General features: G+C 46.0%; 2 protein-coding genes across 6 annotated transcripts in view; one reads left to right on the forward strand and one right to left on the reverse strand.

Annotated features, from left to right (window-relative positions):
• On the forward strand, positions 1 to 22,329 carry LOC135395017 (PAN2-PAN3 deadenylation complex subunit Pan3-like). 5 transcript variants are annotated; one of them, XR_010422988.1, is made up of 18 exons: positions 1 to 334; positions 2,387 to 2,464; positions 2,652 to 2,743; positions 2,997 to 3,122; positions 3,177 to 3,324; positions 3,492 to 3,634; positions 4,393 to 4,569; positions 4,654 to 4,705; positions 5,166 to 5,321; positions 5,901 to 6,017; positions 6,084 to 6,227; positions 6,728 to 6,972; positions 7,081 to 7,220; positions 7,287 to 7,410; positions 8,142 to 8,206; positions 8,331 to 8,469; positions 9,899 to 10,110; positions 21,924 to 22,329. XR_010422988.1 is itself a non-coding variant. In XM_064626183.1 (17 exons), the coding sequence occupies exons 1-17, from the start codon at positions 184 to 186 to the stop codon at positions 10,049 to 10,051; spliced, it is 2,250 nt and encodes a 749-aa protein (XP_064482253.1). In that variant the 5' UTR covers positions 1 to 183; the 3' UTR covers positions 10,052 to 13,858. The 5 variants fall into 5 exon arrangements, 4 of the variants coding, with proteins under 4 accessions (XP_064482253.1, XP_064482254.1, XP_064482255.1 ...); XM_064626183.1 differs by lacking the exon at positions 21,924 to 22,329 and having other exon boundaries at positions 9,899 to 13,858; XM_064626184.1 differs by lacking the exon at positions 21,924 to 22,329 and having other exon boundaries at positions 2 to 334; positions 3,180 to 3,324; positions 9,899 to 13,858.
• The window catches only part of LOC135395020 (microtubule-associated protein Jupiter-like), an 11,568-nt gene continuing 7,154 nt past the window's right edge, over positions 18,336 to 22,749 (reverse strand). Inside the window, exons 2-3 of the mRNA XM_064626190.1 lie at positions 19,061 to 19,335; positions 18,336 to 18,659 (exon numbers count right to left, since the gene is read on the reverse strand). Coding sequence (XP_064482260.1) covers positions 18,601 to 18,659; positions 19,061 to 19,335 — 334 coding nt within the window. The 3' untranslated portion in view covers positions 18,336 to 18,600. The remainder of the gene's footprint in view (positions 18,660 to 19,060; positions 19,336 to 22,749) is intronic.

A 22,749-nucleotide genomic window follows, 5' to 3' on the forward strand; every position in this document is an offset into this window, starting at 1 on the left:
CAACCGCAGAGTTTCGGGGTCACGAGGTTGATGAGGTCGCCTTGACGCACAATGATGCGCGCGCAACGCTAAGCTATGTGTTTGTGTTGATGTTTTTCGCATGAAAGGTGAATGTGGAAGACAAATGCGTGTATATGTGACGCTATGAGGTGAACTTTGGAAACTTGAGGGGTTCCAAGGACCATGAACGGTACCCTCGGAGGTCCAAAGAGAACTGCGATATGCCGCTATTTTGCCACTGGTGGAACTTGTTTTTACGGCTCGGAATGTCAATTTCTTCACAGTTCTCCAGCGTCCTCCGATCAGCCGCCCGTGATGGTTCGGACTCCCGAAGGTAAGGTTTTCCCTGTGCGGCCCACAACAAATCCATGTACGTCTTACGCGACTTCGTCGCAGTTGCGCAACGAGCGAGCGAGCTTTCCGCCAACCTCTCGGTGGTGCATCGGTGCATCCCAGCTGCGTTCAACCAGCTTTCGCGGACAGCGTGCTCAGTGATCGCAGCAGGCATCGACTGGTGATGCTGCCCTGTCGAAAAGCTTGTCTTTGCGGCCTTGAAGGCAATGCGGGAAGACAGACCGCTGTTTTCTTAAGATGTGGGCTTTGCAGCGTAGGCTAAGTCGTTTTGCACTGCAAGAAGCATACGCGCCTGATGAAATATAAAGTTTCCTTATCAGAACGAGCAGACATTGCATCGTGTGGTGCATCGTGCTTGTCATTCACAGTTCAATGTCGGAAAGATTGTAGTGTGTCAGTGCTCTTCGAGCAACGCTTTTTGGGGGCAGTAGAAATCACGCAGTCATCCGTCTGTTGACAGAAATTTTTGCTGAGTCATAGTTATTTTATTGCCGCTGTCACGTCAAATATGTGCCCATATCATTAAATATGCTCTCGCCGAGGTTACCACAATAATTATTGACACTGTACCTTGTAAGCCTTGCAAAAGCTAAAATTCTTCAAGAAAGAGATTGTGCAGAACACAGTGAATGGGATTGTGTGTCAAGGCTGCATACAGCCAGATGTAATTCTGATTAATGACACTGAAAACAAGTACTGATCTAGCGTGCTATATCAGTGACATGGGAGCAGTCCCAGAATGAAGAGTACTGACACAAAGGAATTTGAGTCAGCCCATCCAATTTTTGCAGTCCTTGTATGTCTGTTCATGGCTTCCACTGACACCATGTCAAGATACTGTGCAGACTGAAAAAAAAAAAACAAAAGAAAACGTGACCTTGAAGGCATGATGTGATGTAACCACATGAGCGCAGCCCCATTTCCCACTGAAAATTTGTTCAGGTTCACCTCATTTCTACGAGCTCATTCTCGTTATTATTTTCTAGTTCTCTTATTGCGCAATTGTAGTTCTTGTAGTTCGCTACAACATGTTCTTCTATTAAAAATTGTAGTTCGGCACGTCCTTGACTTTCTTGCATATGCCTGCTATTGATCATGATCAGCCTGTGTTTCGATGCTCTATGGCTAAGCATGGCTAAGTTACTTATAAAGGTTCCTTCGTTACAGCTAGCTTGTCAGCTGTGTGTAGCTACAACGTAGCCCACAACAAATCCATGTACGCCTTACGTGACATTGTCGCAGTTGCGCAATCTTTCCGCCAACCTCTCAGCGGTGCATCCCAGCTGCGTTCAAACCAGCTTTCGCGGACAGCGTGCTCAGCGATCGCAGCAGGCATTGCGCGGTCGCAGCAGACTGCGTTGTGATTAATGTTACTTTTTCTAAATTTGATTAGTTACAACTACCGAGTTAAAGTAACTTACTTATATTGACAGTTGCATTTTAAGAAGTGAAATATGAGCATGTACAACTCTCAGAAACTTTTGTTTGGAAACTTAACTGAATTACATCACCTGCCTGTTACACCGGAGCAGCGGCATTTTTTAAAGTTATCACCAGTAAACTGGTACTCAGCCAAAACATATGTCTTCCCACACTAAAAGCTGTCTCATTCAGCAGGACCTAGGATGTTGTAATGAATAGTAAACTGACATTTGGAAACTGATGCATAGAAGCATATGTCACTACGAGCATCTCTTTCTGACACTGTGTACACAGAACTGCAGGGCAAACCTGTGAACTGTACAATTCAGTTTTGAACAATACAGTACGAAAGAATTAGCGGACAGCTAAGTCACAGTGGTACCTGACGAACATCTGACACTGCTTGACATCCAACGAGAAATTTCTCGTGGGCTAAAAATAAAGAAATCACACGAAATGTCGTTTTGGGGGTAACATCAATCACCCCCCCCCCCCCCCAAAAAAAAAAAAGAAACAACAACATGAGAGGATGTTGTCTGGATATAAACCCAAAAATGGTGAACCAATTCCTCTTACCGCAAAATAATTCAGTTTTCCTCCTGGATTGCAGGTAACGACCGGTTCCCCCACTCAGAATTTGAGAAGAGCACAAAATTGCCAAAAATGCGGGGCAGACTAAGACGGGAGGGTAAGACAATGTGGCACACACTTGACTGGTCACTGTGGTTGATCGGCATGATCTAAAATACTTAATTCCTTTAGGCAGATTATCTTTCTTGTCAAAAACACGTTACATTCACCAAGTGCATGGAGCTACTCGCACAGACGGTACGTAGTGCAGTACAGTGCTAATGCTCTAGACATTGTTTTTCCAGGGACCACAAGTCCACCTTTGGACCCACTCTTTCAGGCCTTCTCTCCACCTTCAAACCTTCCTGCCGAGTCCAAACTGAAAACCTACATGAATGTACGTCTATGTCCTCCTCGCTACGCGGTGCACACTTTCGCATTACCGTATTTACCCTCATAATGGACGCATCTTTTCCCCGACTGCGACACTACAGGGGGTTTAATTACGACCGGGAAAAGCACTGACGTGTGGGGGATCTCAAATTGGGGTGCGTTAACTATGCGGGCGAACCAATTATGTGAGTAAATATGGTAGGTGATGCCCGGGACCCATTGGGGACCTGCGCATGTTCACGGTGTACGCATTGCAGGCCGCAGCACGCACAATCTCCCCCACCCCCATGGACAAGGTGAAGATGTTTGCATCCTCAAACAGCATTTCACCGTGCCAACTATCAAACGCACTTGCTTCCCTGGCACTGGACTCTGCAAGACAGGTAAGCTCCCCGTTTGGCTGAGCGTCCCGTCTCTGAGAAGCGCATTCGGAACAGCAGACGCCGAACCCGACGGCGGCAGAGTTTGTCCCGATGAACAGCATGGTGGCTCAGCAACAGGGGCACCTCACGCACAGCGTCAGCTCTCCGTCTTTTTCGCAGTTCTCGGCAGGTGGATCTCCGTACAGTCGCCTCGGGCAGGCCGGTGAGTCGGATTTTCGCCTTCGAAGCAAGTACATCGTATCCTCGTGTAAATCCTCGGAAATAGAAGCGATAACATTGTGCAAAAAAACGTTCTCAAACGAGATGAGCCTCGAAACTGTCTCTGCTTGGAAGAATCTTTGTCGCAAAAGTTGTCTCTCGTCGTTCCAGAGAGCAGCTTGACACGAGGCAGCACAGTCGTGAGCCCGGGTCTTTCTCCAGACGGCTCTCCGTTGGTGAGCAGACGTAGCCATTCTCCCCTGACTTCTTGCCTCGGACAACGGGAAGGCTTCCCTCCTGCTACTGTTTACCAGGTAGTCTACTTGCAGTGTTGTGAACTTTGGCTATACTACTTGTGCTGCTGCTATACATATTTGGAACAGTTAGTTCTTTGAGGCTTAATAAAGCTGGTTCACGCTGCTGCACTTTATGCTTGTGTCCAAAGGGTTAAATGTCTTTCCCAGATGCGGGGTGGGCGGGAATTGGGTGCTATATTGAAATCTGAAATTCAGGGTGAAATTGGGTGCTATTGATACAATCGGGCGTTTATCGGGTTACTTCTTTTTTTTTTTTTTCTGTCCAGCAAGCAGCCCGTAGTTTGAGGTGCACATATTGATCAAACATGCATTTGTTGCAATTTATAGTCACAAACACCACATGATGTAACGTTAAATGTGTTTCACATAGTTTATTGTTGCACACAGATAATATTTTCATCAGGCACGTGCACAGACTGCTAGCAAATCGTGTACATGATACATGATACAACGTAATACGTGATTAGAGTTTGGAGGGAAATCGGGATTAACCCGAATTGGTCTGAAACGGATTCGGGAGGGAACTGCCGGGCACAATCGGGCACAATAACCCGAAAAAGTCACCCTAATTATATCCGCTCCTCCTATTGGGCACTTTGCTTGCGTCGAGAAAGTCGAAGTTGGCTCAACTCCTTCCGTTTGCAGAGGGCGGGGCTCTGTTGCCGTGGCGATGATTGGGTGTAAGCGCAACAATACACGCAGGAGCGTGAACCCATTGCCAGACAAAAAGAGGAAAGAAAAAAATTTTCCCGCAGGAATCCTTAGGCGGCACGACATACTTCTATCACCATGACGAAAGCAACAACTCAACGGAAGAGGGCCAGAGCTGCGCAGCGGAGTATCACATGTACCCTGGCAACCCTGCCCATGTCGAGCACATGGAGCCCAAGGCCAATGCCCCATCTTTCTTCATGTCGGACGAGCTCAGATTGGTACGCTCATCACCCGTTGCATTCTTCTACCTCGTGTCCTGTAAAGCGCAACAACTAATGTCATTTTGTCTGCTGCTGCCGTAGGACATACTTCATCGACAAAGCCTGACCCTGGCGCAACGGAATACACAAGCTGGTGAGTAGGCAGCGTTTTTCAATGAAAAGAAAAATCTACCTTACCCCGAAGAACAGCATAACAGGCAAGCAAACTCTTTCGGAGCGTGCACGGAATAAAAATAAAGTTTCCGTTAAAAATATGCGGAGGAAAGCAGATCGTTATTGATCTCTCACACGTGGGAGATGCAAGGGAGAAGATGACGATGGATTTCTGTTACGATATCGGTCTATCAATATCGGGTCGTCTGCCCACGTCGTCCGCAGTCGAAGCAGACGACGCACATGCACAGTCTGCCATCGCAGAGTCTCTACTTGTAGCTCTTGCTTCTCGTTAGATTGTGTGTGACGCATTAAATGACCTAGAAAAAAAAAACGGGAAAAGGATGCCTCGAGGGACCTACCACATAATGGATGTCTCGGTGCTCAGGGTTATCCCCTACCAAGCCCTTCTTTCTGTGTTTTCTATCGGCGACCTTAAGACTTGCTGTCGGAAGTGGACAACTATCACAACCTGTGTCCCCTGGAAGCATCGTCTGGTGGACTGACCAAGCCCAATACCTTTGGCTATGTCATGTCCGTCTACAAGGCAACCAACGTGAAGAACGGCATCCATTACTGCCTCCGGAGGGTGCACGGTGAGCAATTTTTTCAGGGTGTTCGCGGACCCTTAATTTTTTTAATTTGCAGATATGACGCATCAAAAGAATACTAGTACATTTGACATTGACACTCTGTAATGCATGAGGAGGTACACTAACATTGTACGCTTATTAACTTTCTCTTCAATGAGATGTAGATTGTGCTCGAGGAAGTCTCGTCAAAAGGTTACTCGGAATGTAATGTCCTCCCATTAAAGGGGCACGAAAATGCAAGAACAACTTGTTCTCGAATGAAAGTCTGTGTTTTAATTAGTGTAATGCAAGCAAAATTAGTTTACACAGCGCTACCGTTTAGAAGAGAAACACAATGAAAACAGAGCCGCCTTGGCAGCAGCCACTGGGATCCTCAGGAAGCAAAGATCGGTGGCATCCAATCAGACAGCAGGAGAAGTGCGTGCATGCCTATCTAGGTGCAATGAGAAAAAAAAAATGCTGGATAACAGCGTAGGATAACAACATTCAGTCAGTTTTATTCACGAAGAGGGCTCCTGGTACATGTTAGTTTAGACACCCTGTATTCTGACACCTTGTGTTGCTGATTTTTTTTTTTGCCAGGCTTCCGCCTCAGCAGCGCAAAGTGTATGGCTGTAGTGGACGTGTGGAAGAAGCTTCAACACTCGAACCTGGTGCACCTGAGGGAAGTGTTTACAACGAAGGCCTTCGGAGACCACTGTAGGTTGCGTTCGGCAGAAAAAAAAAAGGACAAAAGCAGAAAAAAATGTCTTTGGTAATTTGTAGCCATCGTGTTTGTGTACGACTACCATGCGGGGGCAGAGACGCTGATGAACCAGTTTTTTGGCCAGACATCCGCAGCAACAGTGAACGGGTTGTGTCCGACAGTCTTCCCGGCGACCCCCAACGGCATCACGCAACACAAAGCCGGTAATTGTCAATGTCGTTAAGGGTTGCCTCCAATTATGTTGTTTACGATAAATTTGTGTACTGCCTGAGTACTGGCATGAGAGGTTTTGAGGCACACGTTTTAGCAGCTCCTCCCTACACGCCCCTAAGTATTCCACGACGCCCCCATAATTTTCGTACGTGAGTATATGTGCTAGTTGCTAGCTGACATGCATGGAAAGCACACTTTTCAACATCGTTTAAAGTTTGTCCACTTCAAGTTGCATCATCCGCTAGCTGGTATTTAGCCAATGTTGGCGCAAATGTTGTGTACGCACGCTGTCTCAGTTTTATGTCAGATCCCAGGAGTACCGAGCAACCCCGAAATCCTGGGATTGAAAAAATGGCCTGGGACCTAATGCTAGATACAATGAACAGCAAGCATCAAAGTGTCTCTTTAAGCGTCGTAAAAATAAAATGTAATTTCGCGACATGTTTAAGCCTACGGCAAATAACGTTGAAAGTACGTTTTTCGCTCGCAGGTTTGAGCACGCTTCGGCAGCACGCGGGGCTCCTGCCCGAGAGTCTCATCTGGGCGTTTGTGGTGCAGCTGAGCTCAGTGCTCCGCACAATCCACGCGGCGGGTCTGGCGTGTCGCTCTTTCGAGCCCACCAAGATTCTGGTCACTGGCAAGTCCCGTCTGCGGCTGAACTGCTGCGGCATCGCTGACGTGCTCACGTACGACTCTGCGCTTCCAAATGCGAAAGCTCTGGTGCCACACTACCAGGTTTGCACATCACAACGTCACTCTGCTGTCACGAAAAGTGTCATACTGTTGTTTCGCTTATGCACTCATCCGCTGTAAGTTTGACCAAGTTTTGAAATGGGTATGCAGCAAGAGGATTTGGTTTCTCTGGGCAAGTTGGTGCTGGCCCTGGCCTGCAACACGATGGCAGCCATCCAGAGGGACAACGTCCAGCAGTCCATGGAGCTGGTGGCGCGCAACTATTCCGCCGACCTTCGAAACCTCATCCTGTCCGTATAGCCTCACTTACCTTTGACATGTTCCTTGACTGGCTCTCATTGTTGTCCCGTCCGCAGTTACTTGCTGTCATCACGAACACGTAGCATCAACGACATCATGCCCATGATCGGAGCGCGGTTCTACACGCAGCTGAATGCCGCGCAGATGCGGAGCGACGTAATAGAGAATGAGTTGGCAAAGGTAGGTCATCCGGTGCAGGTTTTTTTGGGGGGGCAATTCGATTTCGCGGAAGTGACCACGGTGCATCAAAGCGAAGCCAAGCTGCGTCGCTTGTGTGGCTACTCCGCCGCAGTCTCGAGGCGCTCGTGAAATGCACAAAAGCACGCATACAGTGCGGCTACCACATTATTGCGTAAACATCTCCGCTGAAGTTTTAAAACACTGGTTTCCATCTAAGGTTTACTCACATGATGTCACCCGCAGGGAAGCGCTACAGTCGCTAGCGGAGGTTTGACGGTCACAACTGGCCGGACCTTCTTCCGCATCACGTTCACCGTTCATTTGCTCTTTCAAAGCTCTTGCACTGTGTGACCAATCACTGTATGACCTGACCTAACCTAAACCTAAACCTAAACTTTGCCGGACCTACATGATGGTGGCGATTTCGCCCTTTCGGGGCTAGTGCCCTCTAGAGGGATGACATCATTGTATAAACTCTACTGTATGCAAATGACAAAAAGGTTGCCAAAAACATGCATCTTGAAGAATTACATAAACTGTCCCCCATCTGAAGCTGCCTTTATGTTGTTCCTGCTTCCCGCTTCTGTTGTTTCCATTGGACGAGGAGCACCGAGTGGTCTTTCAAGTTGCAGGCAGAAGATATTGGTCTCGAATGACAACCCCAGTTCATAATTAATGTTACGGCGGCAATCTTAATGTATGTGGTTGAACGTGATTCCCATTCTCTTCAGGAAGTTGACAACGGAAGGCTATTTCGACTGGTCGTCAAGCTGGGCAGCATCAGCGAAAGGCCAGAGTGCGTTTAACCTTTATCACCTCAATCGTGGTTAATATTTGGAGCATCATGTTCCAAGGTTAAACATGGTGAAAACCGTTTCTGCCCCCCATTGGAAAAGACGCTGTACTCTGAACACACGCAGGTTTCACATGGATTCATCGTGGTCGGAGACAGGTGACCGCTACATGCTGAAGCTCTTCCGGGACTACCTTTTCCACCAAGTAACCAAGGAAGGAAAGCCTTGGATAGACTTGGCACATGTGGTGCAGGCCCTGAATAAGGTAACATTCTCCCCATTTCTTGGTCACAATTGTGAATGAAATTAATTGGAAGATAATATCCACTCAGAGACTACGGAAATTGTGGTCCAGTTCTCTTAACACGAACAATGACCCCCAGCTAAGCCTTTTTTTGTCTTCTCTGGCATTGTCGATTTTATTGTCAATTTTGTTTCTGTCTAACAGTTTCAAAGCACAGGATAAACGATTGAAACATAATCATAAAACACTTTTTGTGGAATACATCTGCACATACTAGAGGAGACTGGCAATATTCTGAAAGTGACTCTTCTATCTTGGGAAAATGCTCATGCTTAGGGCAGACAAAAATATTCTCCCTTCGTTTCCTCCATGATGACCAAAACCTTGTTCCCTCCTTTTTCCACCACCGCAATCATTTTCCGCTTAAAGTAGCACAGAAGTCATTTTTAACACCCAGTTTTCTTCTTATAAAACTGTTAAGTTTGCCAGTAAGATGCACCATGCGAAGTAATTTACACCACAGAGTCATAATTATCGCAGAAACTGAATTTAAAATATGCCGCAAAAAGCGACCGTGCGCAACGGTGGTGAAGAGCAGTACCAGCCTGTGATCTGCCTGGAACCTCGCGCTGACGCTATAAGGAGAACGCTCGCTGATTGGCCTAGAAAAATGTTGTCTGCTACTCCGCTGTCGTCTGCTACTCGGCTGTTCGGGGTTCTGATAAAGCCTTTCTCCTTGCTCGGTAATGCTTCGGGCGCTCCTTGTATCCCCAATTCTCCGGGAAAACTGGCAAAACAGGTTTACGGCGGCAAAGGAACAATGCGCTGACCCCCACTGATCTGCAAACCAGAACGAGTCTCCTTATGCCGTCATCGGTGACGTGCCATCATACCTCCTCATCCTCGTTATAGCTGGAGTGGCGAGTTAAGGGTGAAGGCGCGGAGCTATGTTTATGTGAGTTTTTTTCTGGGAAACAAATTGCACACATCAAAACCTTTCGCGCTATTCGGTATAATGACACACACACTTTCATCAGATGTCTTAACCTGAAATTTTTTTGGATGGCCCTCTGTACTCCTTTAAAACGAGCTTGATAATGAAACGACCTTGACTGCATTGTGAAACAGCTGCGGAAGCACACTGTTTCGATGACAATGCAACTGGCCACATGACACTGTGGTTTTTAATCTTTTTGTCGGAGTTATCTTTTTCCCTTTGTTGCCCGATTGCAACGCGGATGCAATTTTGAGCGCATATTTTGAGAAAAAAAGAGTGCACATAGAATTGTGCGAAAACTGTGAGATACTGACAGACGGCCGTTCCTTCCCGATTTCACCCCAAATTACTTATTTTTAAATTGGCGTCCCATTTTCTACCCGCATGAGTGCCTAACCAGAAAAATGTTCGACATTGCTCATAAGTTCTTTTCGGGTTTCCTTCGTCCAACAGCTGGACGCCGGAGTGCCAGAAAAAATCTGCCTCATGTCCCGTGACGAGCAAAACGTCCTCGTGGTCAGCTACGCGGAGCTGAAGCAGTGCCTCGAGTCGTCGTTCAACGAATTGCTCGCATCCAGCAGCACAACAGCCCCGTCACCACGGTGATCGCACGTTGCAACAGTGCTCGTTGACAGGTCTGGAATGACACCCCCTAATGTGGCTGGGTGAGGATCCTCTTCCTTTTTTTGTCACGGGATTCTTGAGGAATGGCCACGTGCATTGTCCAACACATGTGTAAACTACGTCCTTTGCCACCGCCCCTGAAAGCACAAAATTTAACTCCAGAATACCCGTGCTCTGATGGCTCACTTAAGCGCATTTTTCTGTATTTTTACGGCAGGCCAAAAAAGAAGTTACGCCTATGGGTCAGCAAGTTAGGGTCACTAATATCGATGTAAGAACCATCTCATTTTCGGTCTCGTCTCATGCCGGACCTGTTTCTGGTACCGAGTGTCTTTCTTGAAGACCCTGTGTCCCTTAAAAGGTGTTGTTCCTTGTAAGACCTGTCCTTTGTGAGAGAAGTCTTCAGTAAGGCTTGTCCTGTGTTGGGATACATTGCTTAACTTTTCGTTAACACGTCCGTCTTCATCACCAACGAGTGATCGCTCGCTTCTCAAAGGCTGAGGTCTTGTTTAGTTTTCCCCCATCTTTCTCAGGACACATACTCCTTGGTGCTGACAACAAAGGACAAGCCTCACACAGGACACGGCATACTGATCCTAGCAGACGTTGATGAACAAACCGCCGAGTGTTTCCAAAGAATGTTCCCTTGACAGTTATTTTGGAGAAACCGCAGGCACCTGCGGAGGTCTGCATTTGTTTGAAGTGATCCGCGTCTGAGAAGAGCGTCTGCCTTCCTCTTCCATTCTGCAATTGTAGCCAATTGTAGCCAATCCCCTGTCAGCCTCATCGGGAGTCTCGGTATGGGCCGTTCTCCTTTCAAAGCCGTGCGCAAGGTATTCCTACAGGGCTGCTTCCAACGCAAAGCTGTAGTAAAATATTGAGGTATTATTGAAAGAAAATCGTCCGGCTAGAAGGTTAGTGGTAGGAGCGCCGTGTGTCATACATACCAGCTCGATGATGTAATCGACAGGTCGTCGTGACGAGATAAAAGGTCCGTTGGAGTGCAGATTTCTGCAGCAGTTAGCCACAACTGCAAAGCCTCTTTATCATGGAGACTGGAGAAATTTTAAACCACGTGTTAGATGACAAGAAAGAATGAGAAACTTATACACACAAGTCAGCATATGTACGTCTGTTTGCGACAAAGGCTCCGACGTAGAAAAAAAATTTTTTTTCGTTGTCCCATAACTGTTCCCTGATACTAGTCCCTACTCCGTTCTCAGCAGGGGCTCTTCACTGTGTGGCTTGGAACGTGTGTGTTAAAAAATTTAGCCAAACGAAATTCAATTCTGTTGGTTTCTCTTTCCTGCAAATGAGCGCCTAAAGCTCGTCTTCACCATGCTTAACGCTCATTCGCAGCCACGCGTTGTCAATGAAAACTCTCTTTTCTTTTTCTTTTTTTGTTACCAAATGAATTAGGACGTAAATATGACGCGGGTTATTTCTCTGCCATGGATTTTCAATTTACATACGTAATACTGTCACCCCCACCTGTTCGATTACAAATTTTTGCTTGTTATGATACGATGCTTCGGAGGATTGTCATTCGTAGCAAATTATCATTCGTGACAATTTATCGGTTGATAACATCCAAGGTATGGGTGAGTCTCAAAATGAATGTCATACAGTATATGGGACGTATGGAACGAATTGGAACGAATGGTAGAATTCTGCCATGTGACAGTTGTCATTTGATTTTTGAGCCTTTTTACGTTCGCTGTACTGTCCTTCAACGTGACATCTAATACCTGCCAACCCTGTATGCTTTTATAAGTAAGTAGACTTTCAATCGGGACAATTCACCACGAGCTGTGACATGCTACAGAAAGTCTGTTCGGGACATGAAAGCATCTTTTTATTCTCCACGAGGGGCTTTCCAACTGCCATTTTCATGCCAAGTACAAAAGGGTCGTACACCCCCCTCCTGTTGCATCTTGAGGAAAATTGTTTGAGTGACATATGCTCTGTGTGTGCAGGATACATCAGAGACAACCCCCTCCTGGTAACTGTTTGGAAAACATAACTCAGTTTTAGGAGACTGTGTGTACTTGTGCTGACTTCCACATCCTAGGTGCTTACGCATCCCCAGCTACGAAAAAGCATGTGCGTATCTGTGGCAGTATTGTCAACATGGGTGATATGAAGGGCAGTGCTTGAAGCCGGCAACATATACGTAACCCTTCATGCATGTACATGTGCCGACACATTGGGTACCACGTTTCCAGGACACCACGAGACAAAGTGTTTTGTACGGTGTCAAAATTTGGCTCCTCAGAATTGTGTAACATGAAATTGCTGGTGGCAGCATTGTTTCTGTGAAACGGGATCACAAGGCGAAGAATTTTGTGCCAAGGTTCTCAATCGGAGACGTGTGAATTTCTGCAGTTCCTGCAAGTCAGGTTTCCAACCCTCTTGCCACTGACCCGTGTAATCTCGATGGCACTTTCGGGACACTTTTTCGGGACACGGCACTCGCATACGTTGGAAGAGCGTTGAAATTGCGTGCGTAAGATTTGTTAGGTTATGCTTGAGAAGAATGGAAGGAGTGGCCCCTTGGGTTCGCCCCTTCTCTGTCTTCGGAACGACCAACAACGCGTCTTTGTGTGGTTGAGGAAAAAAAAAAAAAAAAACGAGATACGTTACGTTGTCACGCCGCGTACAAACCGCACCAAATGCGTGAGGCTGTTACAAAATGCACAAGAGGTAGATTATTACTACCATGGACTTGCTTTTTCTATTGGGTACCTGAGCATTGGGTGCAGGTAAAGAAGGCCCTGCTTTTTCTTGCAAGGACTTATCGTTTTTTATGTAGGCTCGAAAGTGCCAGAAGCTGTAATGGTGCTGCCTTTTTTTTTTTTTTGACAATCTTTTGTTGGTAGTTTTTAGTTTTGATATTGAGCAAATGTCGGTGGATGAGCGAGATGAGCGTGACATTCCACCCATTGTTGTTTTCTGTGATGGAAAGCTACGGAAGTTTCTGTTTTAAGAAAAAAAAATATTTTGAAGCTGCTGTTCGCGCACGAATAATTTCTTCTATACTACGGACTGGAACAGTCGGAAACAGCCCTGTTACGATTAATACTAACATGTGTGATTTTTCTACAGTGAATGAAAACATACTCAGTTTGGAATTCTTTACCCGTTGGGGTGACAGGCTGTGTTGGGCTAAATGTTGGGAATCCGTTTTGCTGTAGTCCCGAACAGCAATATAGAACGCAGCCCCTTTTATGTTTTGTCCCGCATTTTTCAATATTCTTCATCCTGTATCACGTGTGAGCTGTACGAGCATACATTCCACAGTTTTGTGTGTGTCTGTGAGTTCTGCAATCAAGCTGGAAACATTTTAGTATTGTGTCTTCTGAGAATTTTTCATCCGACGAACATCCCTGTTTGGGAGAACAAATGATCTCAGGGGTCTTTTTTTGGAATCTAAAGCAGGAATGAAATGTTGGTACACCCTTGGATGTGGTCGTATTTTTTACGTACCCCTCTCGTGAATGTAATTTTTTTTTCTTTCTTTTCATTTTTTTTGGTGGTATTTACACGATGTTGGTAGGCTTAGAAATGAGGGCTGCCATGTGTTGTTCCAACTGTCAAGGATCATTGCATGCATGAAGAATCATCTTCCCTCAAATCGAGTGATTGCATCATGAGCATTGGGGCTTTGTCTGTACACACTTGTCATTCTTCAGACCTTCATGTGTAAATATCTGATGTGTGCGACACATTTTGTACAGTTTCTGTAAAAGCTATTTTTATTGGGAAATAAACTTTTAAGAATTACGGTTAGATCGGTAAGTTCCTTCGGTTTCCTGACGCAGGGCGTGCTTGGGTAACTGGGTGTACATCCAGGAGCACACAAAGATCGGCGTTAGTAGAGGCTCCAGGTATCATTGTTTTTATATATATATATATATATATAAAATGAAAAAAATAGTCGGAGCTCTTTGGCTGCACGTATAGCATATGTTTGTAACTCAAACGTCGCCATGCCAGTACTGGACAGCTGTTTCGGCCTTGTTGGGCCTCATCAACAGTACGCAGGCAGGCAACGTTTGAGTGGATGGCGTCAGAAGGTCACGTAACACGTGATTCCTCCCGTCAGGGTGAGATAACTCACTCACTGAAAGCCCAGTGCAAAGCCAGTGAAGTATAAAATGAAAAAAATAGTCGGAGCTCTTTGGCTGCACGTATATATATATATATATATATCTTTATTTATCACTTTAATGAATGGGAGGTGAGGCAAAAAAGTCCGGAGGACTTGACTGAGACCTCATTCCCTGCAGCAGCGAAAACACATCAACTTACAGATGAGAATTTACATATTACACTGCACCCGACATTCAACACAAGGGGATACGATATGTGAAAGCCTATACATAATCTAAAAACAAGAAGAAGAAAAAAGAAACAGATACTACTGAATTCTAACGAAGTGATTTGACAAATCAGAGTTAGACATAGTGGGGATATCTTTTATGCTATAAAGCAATTTAACTAAATTGTATTGTAATGCCCGGAGGCCATAAGACGTTCTACATTGTGGGGGTTTGTACGACAAGGTGTTGCGGTAGTTGTAAGCAGGATCAGCATGTTTTATGTTTGCTATGCCCAGAAAGTCAATTATATTATCTTAAATTGTAGTTCTATATGTATGAGCTTGCCTGTAACTGTATAGACTATGGATTTTAGGTATTTTATGCTTTTCAAAATGATACTGAGTCTTATGGTTGTAGTGCATGTTTTCCAAGATACGTAAGAATTTCTTCCGGATTACTAATAACTTGGACAAAGAGTGTATCGAGGAAGTGCCCCAGACCAGCAGACAATAATTTAGATATTAACCAATGTGTGAATAATATAATAACTTTAGAACATCACCTGGTAGAAAATGTTTGTACACGATCTATAAATTATGCCTAGAGCAGAACATACCTTTGACCAAACATGAGTTATGTGAGCATCCCACATCAGTGTAGAAGAAAAATGTACACCTAGTATTTTAACTGTTTCAACGGCATCTACATTGTCATTATTTTAGGAAGGTCAGAACAGGGAATTTCCCAGCACCCCCTAACACCCCCAAAATGCAGGCCAGAAAGGCAAAAAATGCCACAAAAGCCACAGATATGGGCGTCCCCCCCTTAGAGGACCCCCCCCCCCCCCAGGATGGAAATCCTGGAAATATCCCTTGGACAGATAAAGATTGTGCCCTGTCTTTTGTTAGAACACCAGTATCTAGTCTCTACCTGCCTTCATTGGGTCACCTGGGTCACAAATTTTACCCAGATAAAACTTACACTAGTATTTTGCGCATTATGGCCTTAGTAGCTAATGCGCCAGAAAAACCCAAATCAAATCAACCTGGAATCTTCTCAGTTCTGGTAAATAAACAAAGCAAAAAAAGTAACAAGAGTGGTAGAGCTTCCCCAGGTATATCACTATAGGGTTTATTAATTGGCGATCCCCCCGCCGAGCTTTGGTTTTGGTTATGCAACATTCTGTTACAGTTAGCCCGTTTACAACGATCTTCGATATAACGATACAACCGATATTACAATCAAATTTTCTGGTTCCCGTCAGCTCACCCATTAAAGAGCACATGCAAACGAGATATCGATATAAAGACCGTCATGAAAGCGCTTGCTCGGATATAGCGATCAGAATTCTCCTCGCGGTTGGCAAAAGGTGCGAAAATCGAGAAGCAAGATTTTTTTTTTTTTTCACTGAAAACAGAGGGAGGAGACAGGAGACACTTTCAAAAGCCATATGTTCCAAGGGCATCGAGAACGCGGTGCGTTCAACGCGCCAAAACTGACTAGGCGTATTGAGCGCGACTTCGAAGGCGTTCGCGAGAAGTAGAGGAGGTTGCTCCCTCCAGTGGCGTATCTAGAGCTACCTGCGCCCATGGCAACATGGTTAACATGATGTCCTTGGGGATGCGTTTTCGTGTGGTCCGCACTAGGTTTCACACTACAACCTCCCTAATGGCGGTTGCTTTAGACCATGTACGAATGTGCCAGGTTGAGTGCCCGACCTGGCACATTCACACCCGACCACATAATGGCGCCCCTGTTCACCTGGCGCCCATGGCACCTGTCCACACCTGCCACACCCTAGATACGCCACTGGCTCCCTCTACACACTCTTTTTTCTTCTTCTTCTTCTTGTTTGCTGTGTGCTACAATGGACGCGTTTTGATGAGGAAACGCACGACTCGAAGTTCCACGTGCTCGACAGATTTTGTACCGGTGCAAAACTTATAGTACCGTGCCTAATCAAAGACGTGTCGACGAGGACTATCTGTGGGCGAGACGCGTTCTAATGAAGAATGCAGTTCCGATAGTGAGAATGATGATGAGCTCACTTGGTCACCAGCAATTGACGAAGTCGTCGATTCCAAGAGGTGCGGAGCCTCACGTGGTATAGGTTATGTTGTCGTTGGAAAAAGGCTGCGCCACAAAGCTGCGTCAATCTAGAGCTAGAGATTTTGTGCTCTCAACAAACGTGCATGTTCAGCAGCGTTCTACTTGTACCGTTCTACTTCGTTGACGTGATCCCGACCGGCAATTTCGCGAAAGTTCGTGTATAACGATGCTCTGATAAAACGATCTGATTTCACGTTCCCGTCATTATCAATATAAACTGGTTCGACTGCATTGTTATATATGGAGCAATTGCCAGTTGAGATCGCATTAACTAGATCCCAACGGAACATGTGGAATACCTGTGGATTATCGCATTTGGTATGCAAGACCGAAGACATCCCATCTTGTTCTAGAATTAAGCGCAGTTTTGTGCCACTTTTGGCTGGAGAACACGTATACCGATACCAGTGAACCCGTCAACCTCGCTGGAGCGTGCCGAATGTGTCGTCACCTTGCTCGTAGCTATCGGAACAGTCTTGTCCACTTCGCACGAGTGCTTCAACGACGCGTCACATTGAGGAACCAAAAACTAATTTACTCTTCAAAGCACTTGGCGTTGGCAACTTGCGGTTGATAAGTTGAAGTTGAGTTGACAATTACTTCACTATGAAGAGCAGCGCGCTCTGCTGTAACGATGCCGTAGCTGACGCCAATGAAACATATAGGACTCCAGTGAGTGAAGGAAAGAATCTCTCTTTCACTTGAGGAGCCATTGCCTATCTACAAGCAAACACCGCCGTGTGGTTCCCAAGGAAGGTGCCAAGGTCTCGATGTCCCGCTCGAGTGGAGTGGCGATGATGACAATTGATGTTGAGGACTCTATGAGAAGCTACTTACTGCGATTGAAGATGTCTTTTTTGAGTGGGGGTCCTTCTTTTAAAATGAAAATCACAATTTTCGCGCATTTTACGGTCTTCCTGAGTGTTTTTTGATAATGATATTTTTTATGTGTTATTATTATTTTCTTTCCTACTTTTTTTTTTTTTTTTTTTTTTACGCTGGAACTGAGACGTGACTCAGGTTCGAATCTCGGGACCGGCCCTCTGTCTTCCTTGGGTTTACTGACAATAAAGTAATCATTCGGGGCAGGACAATAAATAACTGAAACCTGTACTCGTGAATAACGTGACATTGATATCCTTTCCCAGAGGAATATGATATTCCAAGGCGAAGCATAGCGAATATCTTGAGAAACGGATAATTTGAAGATTCGCAAAAAATCAACAATTCCCTGTCAAGTCTGCCCAGGACGCCGCCCCGAGCAACATGCTGGCAAACAGAGTGGTCGGTAATAACACGCAGACAACCAACCAGGAATTTCCCGGTCGCTCTGAGCGAGCAAACGCTTACACGACAATCGTTGTGCCCAATCCCCGTTTATATGCATTTCAATGGGCAAGCGGAAGTTTAATCGTAATATTAGAGTTTCGTTATAACGAAGATCGTAATAAACGGGCTCGACTGTGCGTCGAAACTACGAAAATTACGATGATTTTGTGAATGCGATGAGTGTGAGGACCATCGGAACCTACACCACGGCAGCAAATCAGCAAGTGACCGTGGCGACTACCTTTGTATGACATCGTGTGAATGAAAAGAAAGAAAGAAAGGAATTTTCTTCGAGACTGATACAGTCTCTCGATATGTGTTTAGGCAGCGATCTGCCAGTTGGTGGCATGCGGCTTGGGGGAAGATCGCGCGTCCTGGGCAGACTTCATATAGAGATATGTGAAATTTGTGCTGACCTTGCGACGTTGTCGAGAGCAGAGCCGGTGCGCCCCCTCAACCCAAGCAGTCTCTTCTGCATGTCGCCCTCGGGTGTGCAGTGACAAGGCTCATTTCTTACATTTCTTTATTGCAATACTGCCACGCAGAAGAGAAAGTACAAAAAATGTGTCTTACAAAAGTTGAGGAGAGTCTCTCTTCAAGTGGTTTGCATACGAGACAGAGTATAATTTATAGGAACTGCACTTTTAAGAAGACTGTAGCAGACACGATTCCGTGCGCGTTTTGCTCGTTAGGAAAATATGGTACTCTATATAATGACGGTTGTCTCGCTCGTCTATATGTACATAAAATGCTGCGCCATCTGGCGATGATTCACTGGACCCGGCCATTGGGAGGAGAAGGAGAGTTGGACCCGTTGCTGCTGTAGCCATCTGCAAATGCGCAAGAAACAAATTAATGTCTCCTCGTCCGACAAAAGACCACGGGTTTAAAAGTATTGTCTACGTTCTACGGCAGCTTTCGCGCTTCGCTTTCCGTCCGTACCCCCCTTATTTTCTTTCGTCGTCTGCTTCGGCGTGCCCGTCATCGCAGACGACAGAAGGTCTGCGCTTATGTGTGAATGCTTGTGTTACTTGCAAAGCACACTGAGGCTTTTACAGCGTGGTTGCGACTGGCCATACGATGTACGTCCCTTATCCATAGCCGCATGCCCGGAAGGATCGCCGTGATTGTCAGTGAGTATCGAAAAAGCCTCGTGTCCTAGTTAGGCCTAGTATCTAGCCAAAGACCAGCTACGGAAAGGCCATTGACATTTGGTTTCATAATTTCTTACCGTAATCCTGCACTCCTGTGAAAATGTTGGACTTCATGCGATCAACGATGCGCTTGGGTGTATCTTGAGGTGTTCCTCCCCCACTGGTGCCTCCGAAGAGTCTCTCCTGACTGTTGTCGGAACTGAGACGTCGCCTCGCCGGGGTTGTCTCTCCGTTACCGGTGAAGACTGACGACTGCTGGTAGTTCTTCACCTTGCGCGGTGTGCAGCTTGACGGTCCCAGTTCAGGGGAACGAATGCCGAAGATGTCGCTGGACTCTGGGGCCTTCACCATTCTGTGTCACACGGAATAAAAAACAAAAAATGATCTACTGGGCTGGCTGGGATAAATATTGGTAACATTATGAAAACGGCTATTTAGACAGATGTCCGTTCAGTATATCGGCAGTTTTCTAGAAATTCATTCAACATCGCGCCATAAAGAATGATGTGGCGTTGAGCGATGGGCTGTGATGTTGCAGTTCATATTGAATGATGACCTATATGATGTGACGCTGAAGTTGCAAGCGAATGGTGGGTTTTGAAGTCCGTCTCGAGCGATATAGTTTATTATGTTAATGTGATGGGCTGTGAGTTAAGGACCAGTGAGTTATCCAGACCTCCCATCACACTCAAAAAACAGAACTTTGTTTTCGCTGTTACGGCCTCCGTAGAAGTGTTGTGTGGTTCCCACACACACAAAAAAAAAAAAAAAATGCAAAAAAAAAAAAAAACGACGAGCATTTTGACTTTTTTGTGGTTCCTTCCATATAGACAGCTGGTATTTTGATATATTTATACTTTAATGCGCCAAGATGTCTTTACGTCCCTCCGGAACGTTTCATACACCCAGCGAGCGGGGCTGAACAATGAAAATCGGGGCTACTTTGACGCAACAGAAAATAAAAAATACAAAAAAGTAAAAGAGCGCCGCCGACCCCGTTGAAAATCCCCCGGTCTCTCGGAGCGGGCTATAGTGTACCCTAATCCGCTTTATATATTTTTGTATATCGGCTCTTGAATCGAGGTCGTCGTCTCCGTATTGTACGCGCAAAAATCGGCGAAAACTAGGTCGACCTATTCTAAGAAGGCACACACGAAGTGGTTCTACCGCAGAAAGTTCAATCTTAGGTTGTTCGGATGTTGCGAGACAGCATCTCATTCATTCCTGGCAAGCGGAGAAAAATTGCACCTTTATTTAGGCCGTGTTTATTGGCGCTATTCTTTTGTGCCGTCCTTTGGGTTCGCACGATTCCCATCGCTGTCTAAAAGTGCCCGCTTCAGGGGTTGTGAACAGGAGGGGTGTACAGATCCCTTTAAAATTGGGTAGTTGGTACGAGGTACCAAAATGCAGGTCAAAAACTACTGAGGCTACGCTGCGCATGGGGATGATTTCATAGGAAAGGCGTCCGCGGAAAACCCAAGGAAAGACAAACAAAAGCGTTATCGGGAACTGAGACTCTTACAGAGACCTGGCTGGACCGTTTGCTCAGACGCTGGAATGCAAAATGTTCTCCATGGCGCAGAAAGCAGATTGCTCGGCAATAACACGCCACCACGCAACCTTGTGATGTGTGGGATCCGCCCATTTCATCGAAAAATTTCACCCAACTCCACTACATCCACCAGTGACCGATTGGATGAAGCGACTTTCAATGAAAGGATGGAAACATTTTTTGGCCGGAATGTACCGGAACCTTATACTCTGCACTTTGCAGCCTCTGCGATCTCACGTGAAAGTCCAGACGAAATATAGTTGGACAGCTCATTTTTGTACCGGCACTCATGTTTTTAATGGCGAATGCCGCATTACTTGAGCAGCACGAGTTACGTAATGTACAAGAGCGCGTTCCGACGCCACAACTGGTATGAAAGCAAATGGTTGCCGGGGCAGGATGTCTTCAAAGTCTCCATTGTTCCGTGACCGCCAACTCCCATCATTTCGAAAGAACTCACTTTCAGCGGCTATTAAAGTGTCTTCCTCCCTCTATTGAGTCTGGAGGCTTTGGATGGCGAGGGGCCTTTATATGAAGCCTTCCACACAGCGGGCACGATCGCAGTGAAATTGTAACTCGCGTGTCTCTGGCGGCTCCGAAGGTCGCCACTGAATGCCAGCCGCACAGACATCGCGTCTGGGTTGCTCGGCGAGTGCAGGACCGTTTTTTTTTTTTTTTTTTTTTTCACTCCGTTTTGCGGAGATAAAAGTTCAGTGGCAGCTTTGCATTGGCTATAAACGTAACTACGACCAGTTTCATCTACCAACCCGTGGCCACATCGCTAATGGCCACATTGCTTCGCGGCGCCAATTAAAGAATGACAGTTGATGAAAAGACACCAGTATAGTGGCAGCCATCGTGGCCTGAATAGACGAGTTCAGAGGATCCCAGTGCTCTTTGCGCACGCATTGCATCCTGGGAGCTTGCTGAGCGGGGGAAGGAAGAATAATCCTTCACATTTCGCTTTCGCTGACCTTGACACCTCAAGGACAATGGATCAGTAGCGAAGAAATCGGAACAGTTTGGGGGCCGTCCGTTTCTTTCGTATTAGTAAACTCCCACAGTTCAAAGCGACGCTAAGCACTCTGGGATTTTCTGAACTCATCTATTGGTCGGTTGATGGAAGGGCGTACAGCTAAGACATCTGACAACTTTGAAACGGAAATCGGGGAAGTTCATCGACTGCCATTCTCGAACTGTTGTTTGACAGGAAGCAGAGGTCGCAATCGAGCAACAGGTCGGTAACAATACCAGCCACCACCACGCCCTGTCGTAACGTAAACCCTCGCGCTACTAAAACGCAACTATTCCGTATTTTTTGTTTTAAGAATTTCGAGCTTCCTAAAACAGACGCTTCCTTTTAGCGTTCTTTATTTTCTCTTTTTTAGAAGGCTTTGCAACGTCACCCAACTGGACCGGCCAACATACAGGGGCTCATCTCTGCGTCATTAAAAAAGAAAAAAAAAGAAAATGAAGGCACCGAAAGCTTGACGGAACGAAGCCAAGTGACTTCGTGCCTCACGAGTCACGACAGACACCAAAGTCAAACTCGTGTAGACAACAAACCAAGCTGGCCGACCGTCGGAGAAAAAAAAAAAAGAGAGAGGCTCTAGCGACTCCTGGCGGTGGTGCAATAAATCAAGAGAGGTCATCACGGGTTCCTCTCCGAATATAAACTCAGCTGCGTGGATTACGTGAACGATACCTGGCACAGCGGAGAGACATTCGCTTCCTATATTGCGGTCGAAGAACTCATTGCCGGTCAGTTTCTTCCATCGGGAGATTCCGGGGTCGCTGGGAAAATTATGGCTTCGCGAAAAAAATGGGTCTTCTTTGCGTCCACGGAGTAATTGAAAGAAAAGAGAGAGAGAATAGGGCGTAGGCATAAAAGAAGCCGGTTAATTAAAAACGGCACGGAAGGTGTGTACGCCTCGTTTTTTTTTCTTTTAATGTCCACACGAACCTCGTTTGGGTACGCCTACTGATTCCAAAGTTGCGGGTTCGAACCCGGCCGCCAGCAACTTGGTATGACAGGAGCATATGTTGCTTAGATGATTATGGTTGGTTGTCTCGTGATATAAAGCCTGACGTTCATCATCATTTTCTTTACTGGCCGACGTTGTTTATCGCCAACAACCATCGACGACTCATCATTTTGTTTATGTTTTCGCGAAGTCTTAACGTTGTACATGTCCAAGCTATACTGAGCCTCGA

Source organism: Ornithodoros turicata, chromosome 5 (assembly GCF_037126465.1).
Source record: "Ornithodoros turicata isolate Travis chromosome 5, ASM3712646v1, whole genome shotgun sequence".
In the NCBI taxonomy this organism is placed as follows: Eukaryota; Metazoa; Arthropoda; class Arachnida; order Ixodida; family Argasidae; genus Ornithodoros; species Ornithodoros turicata.

Bases quoted from the DNA above. Each gene is read 5' to 3' on its own strand.
- LOC135395017 (XM_064626183.1), top strand. From the start codon at position 184: ATGAACGGTACCCTCGGAGGTCCAAAGAGAACTGCGATATGCCGCTAT. The intron at 335-2,386 runs GTAAGGTTTTCC...CCTGGATTGCAG, and splicing joins GATGGTTCGGACTCCCGAAG to GTAACGACCGGTTCCCCCAC. The intron at 8,470-9,898 runs GTAACATTCTCC...TTCGTCCAACAG, and splicing joins TGGTGCAGGCCCTGAATAAG to CTGGACGCCGGAGTGCCAGA.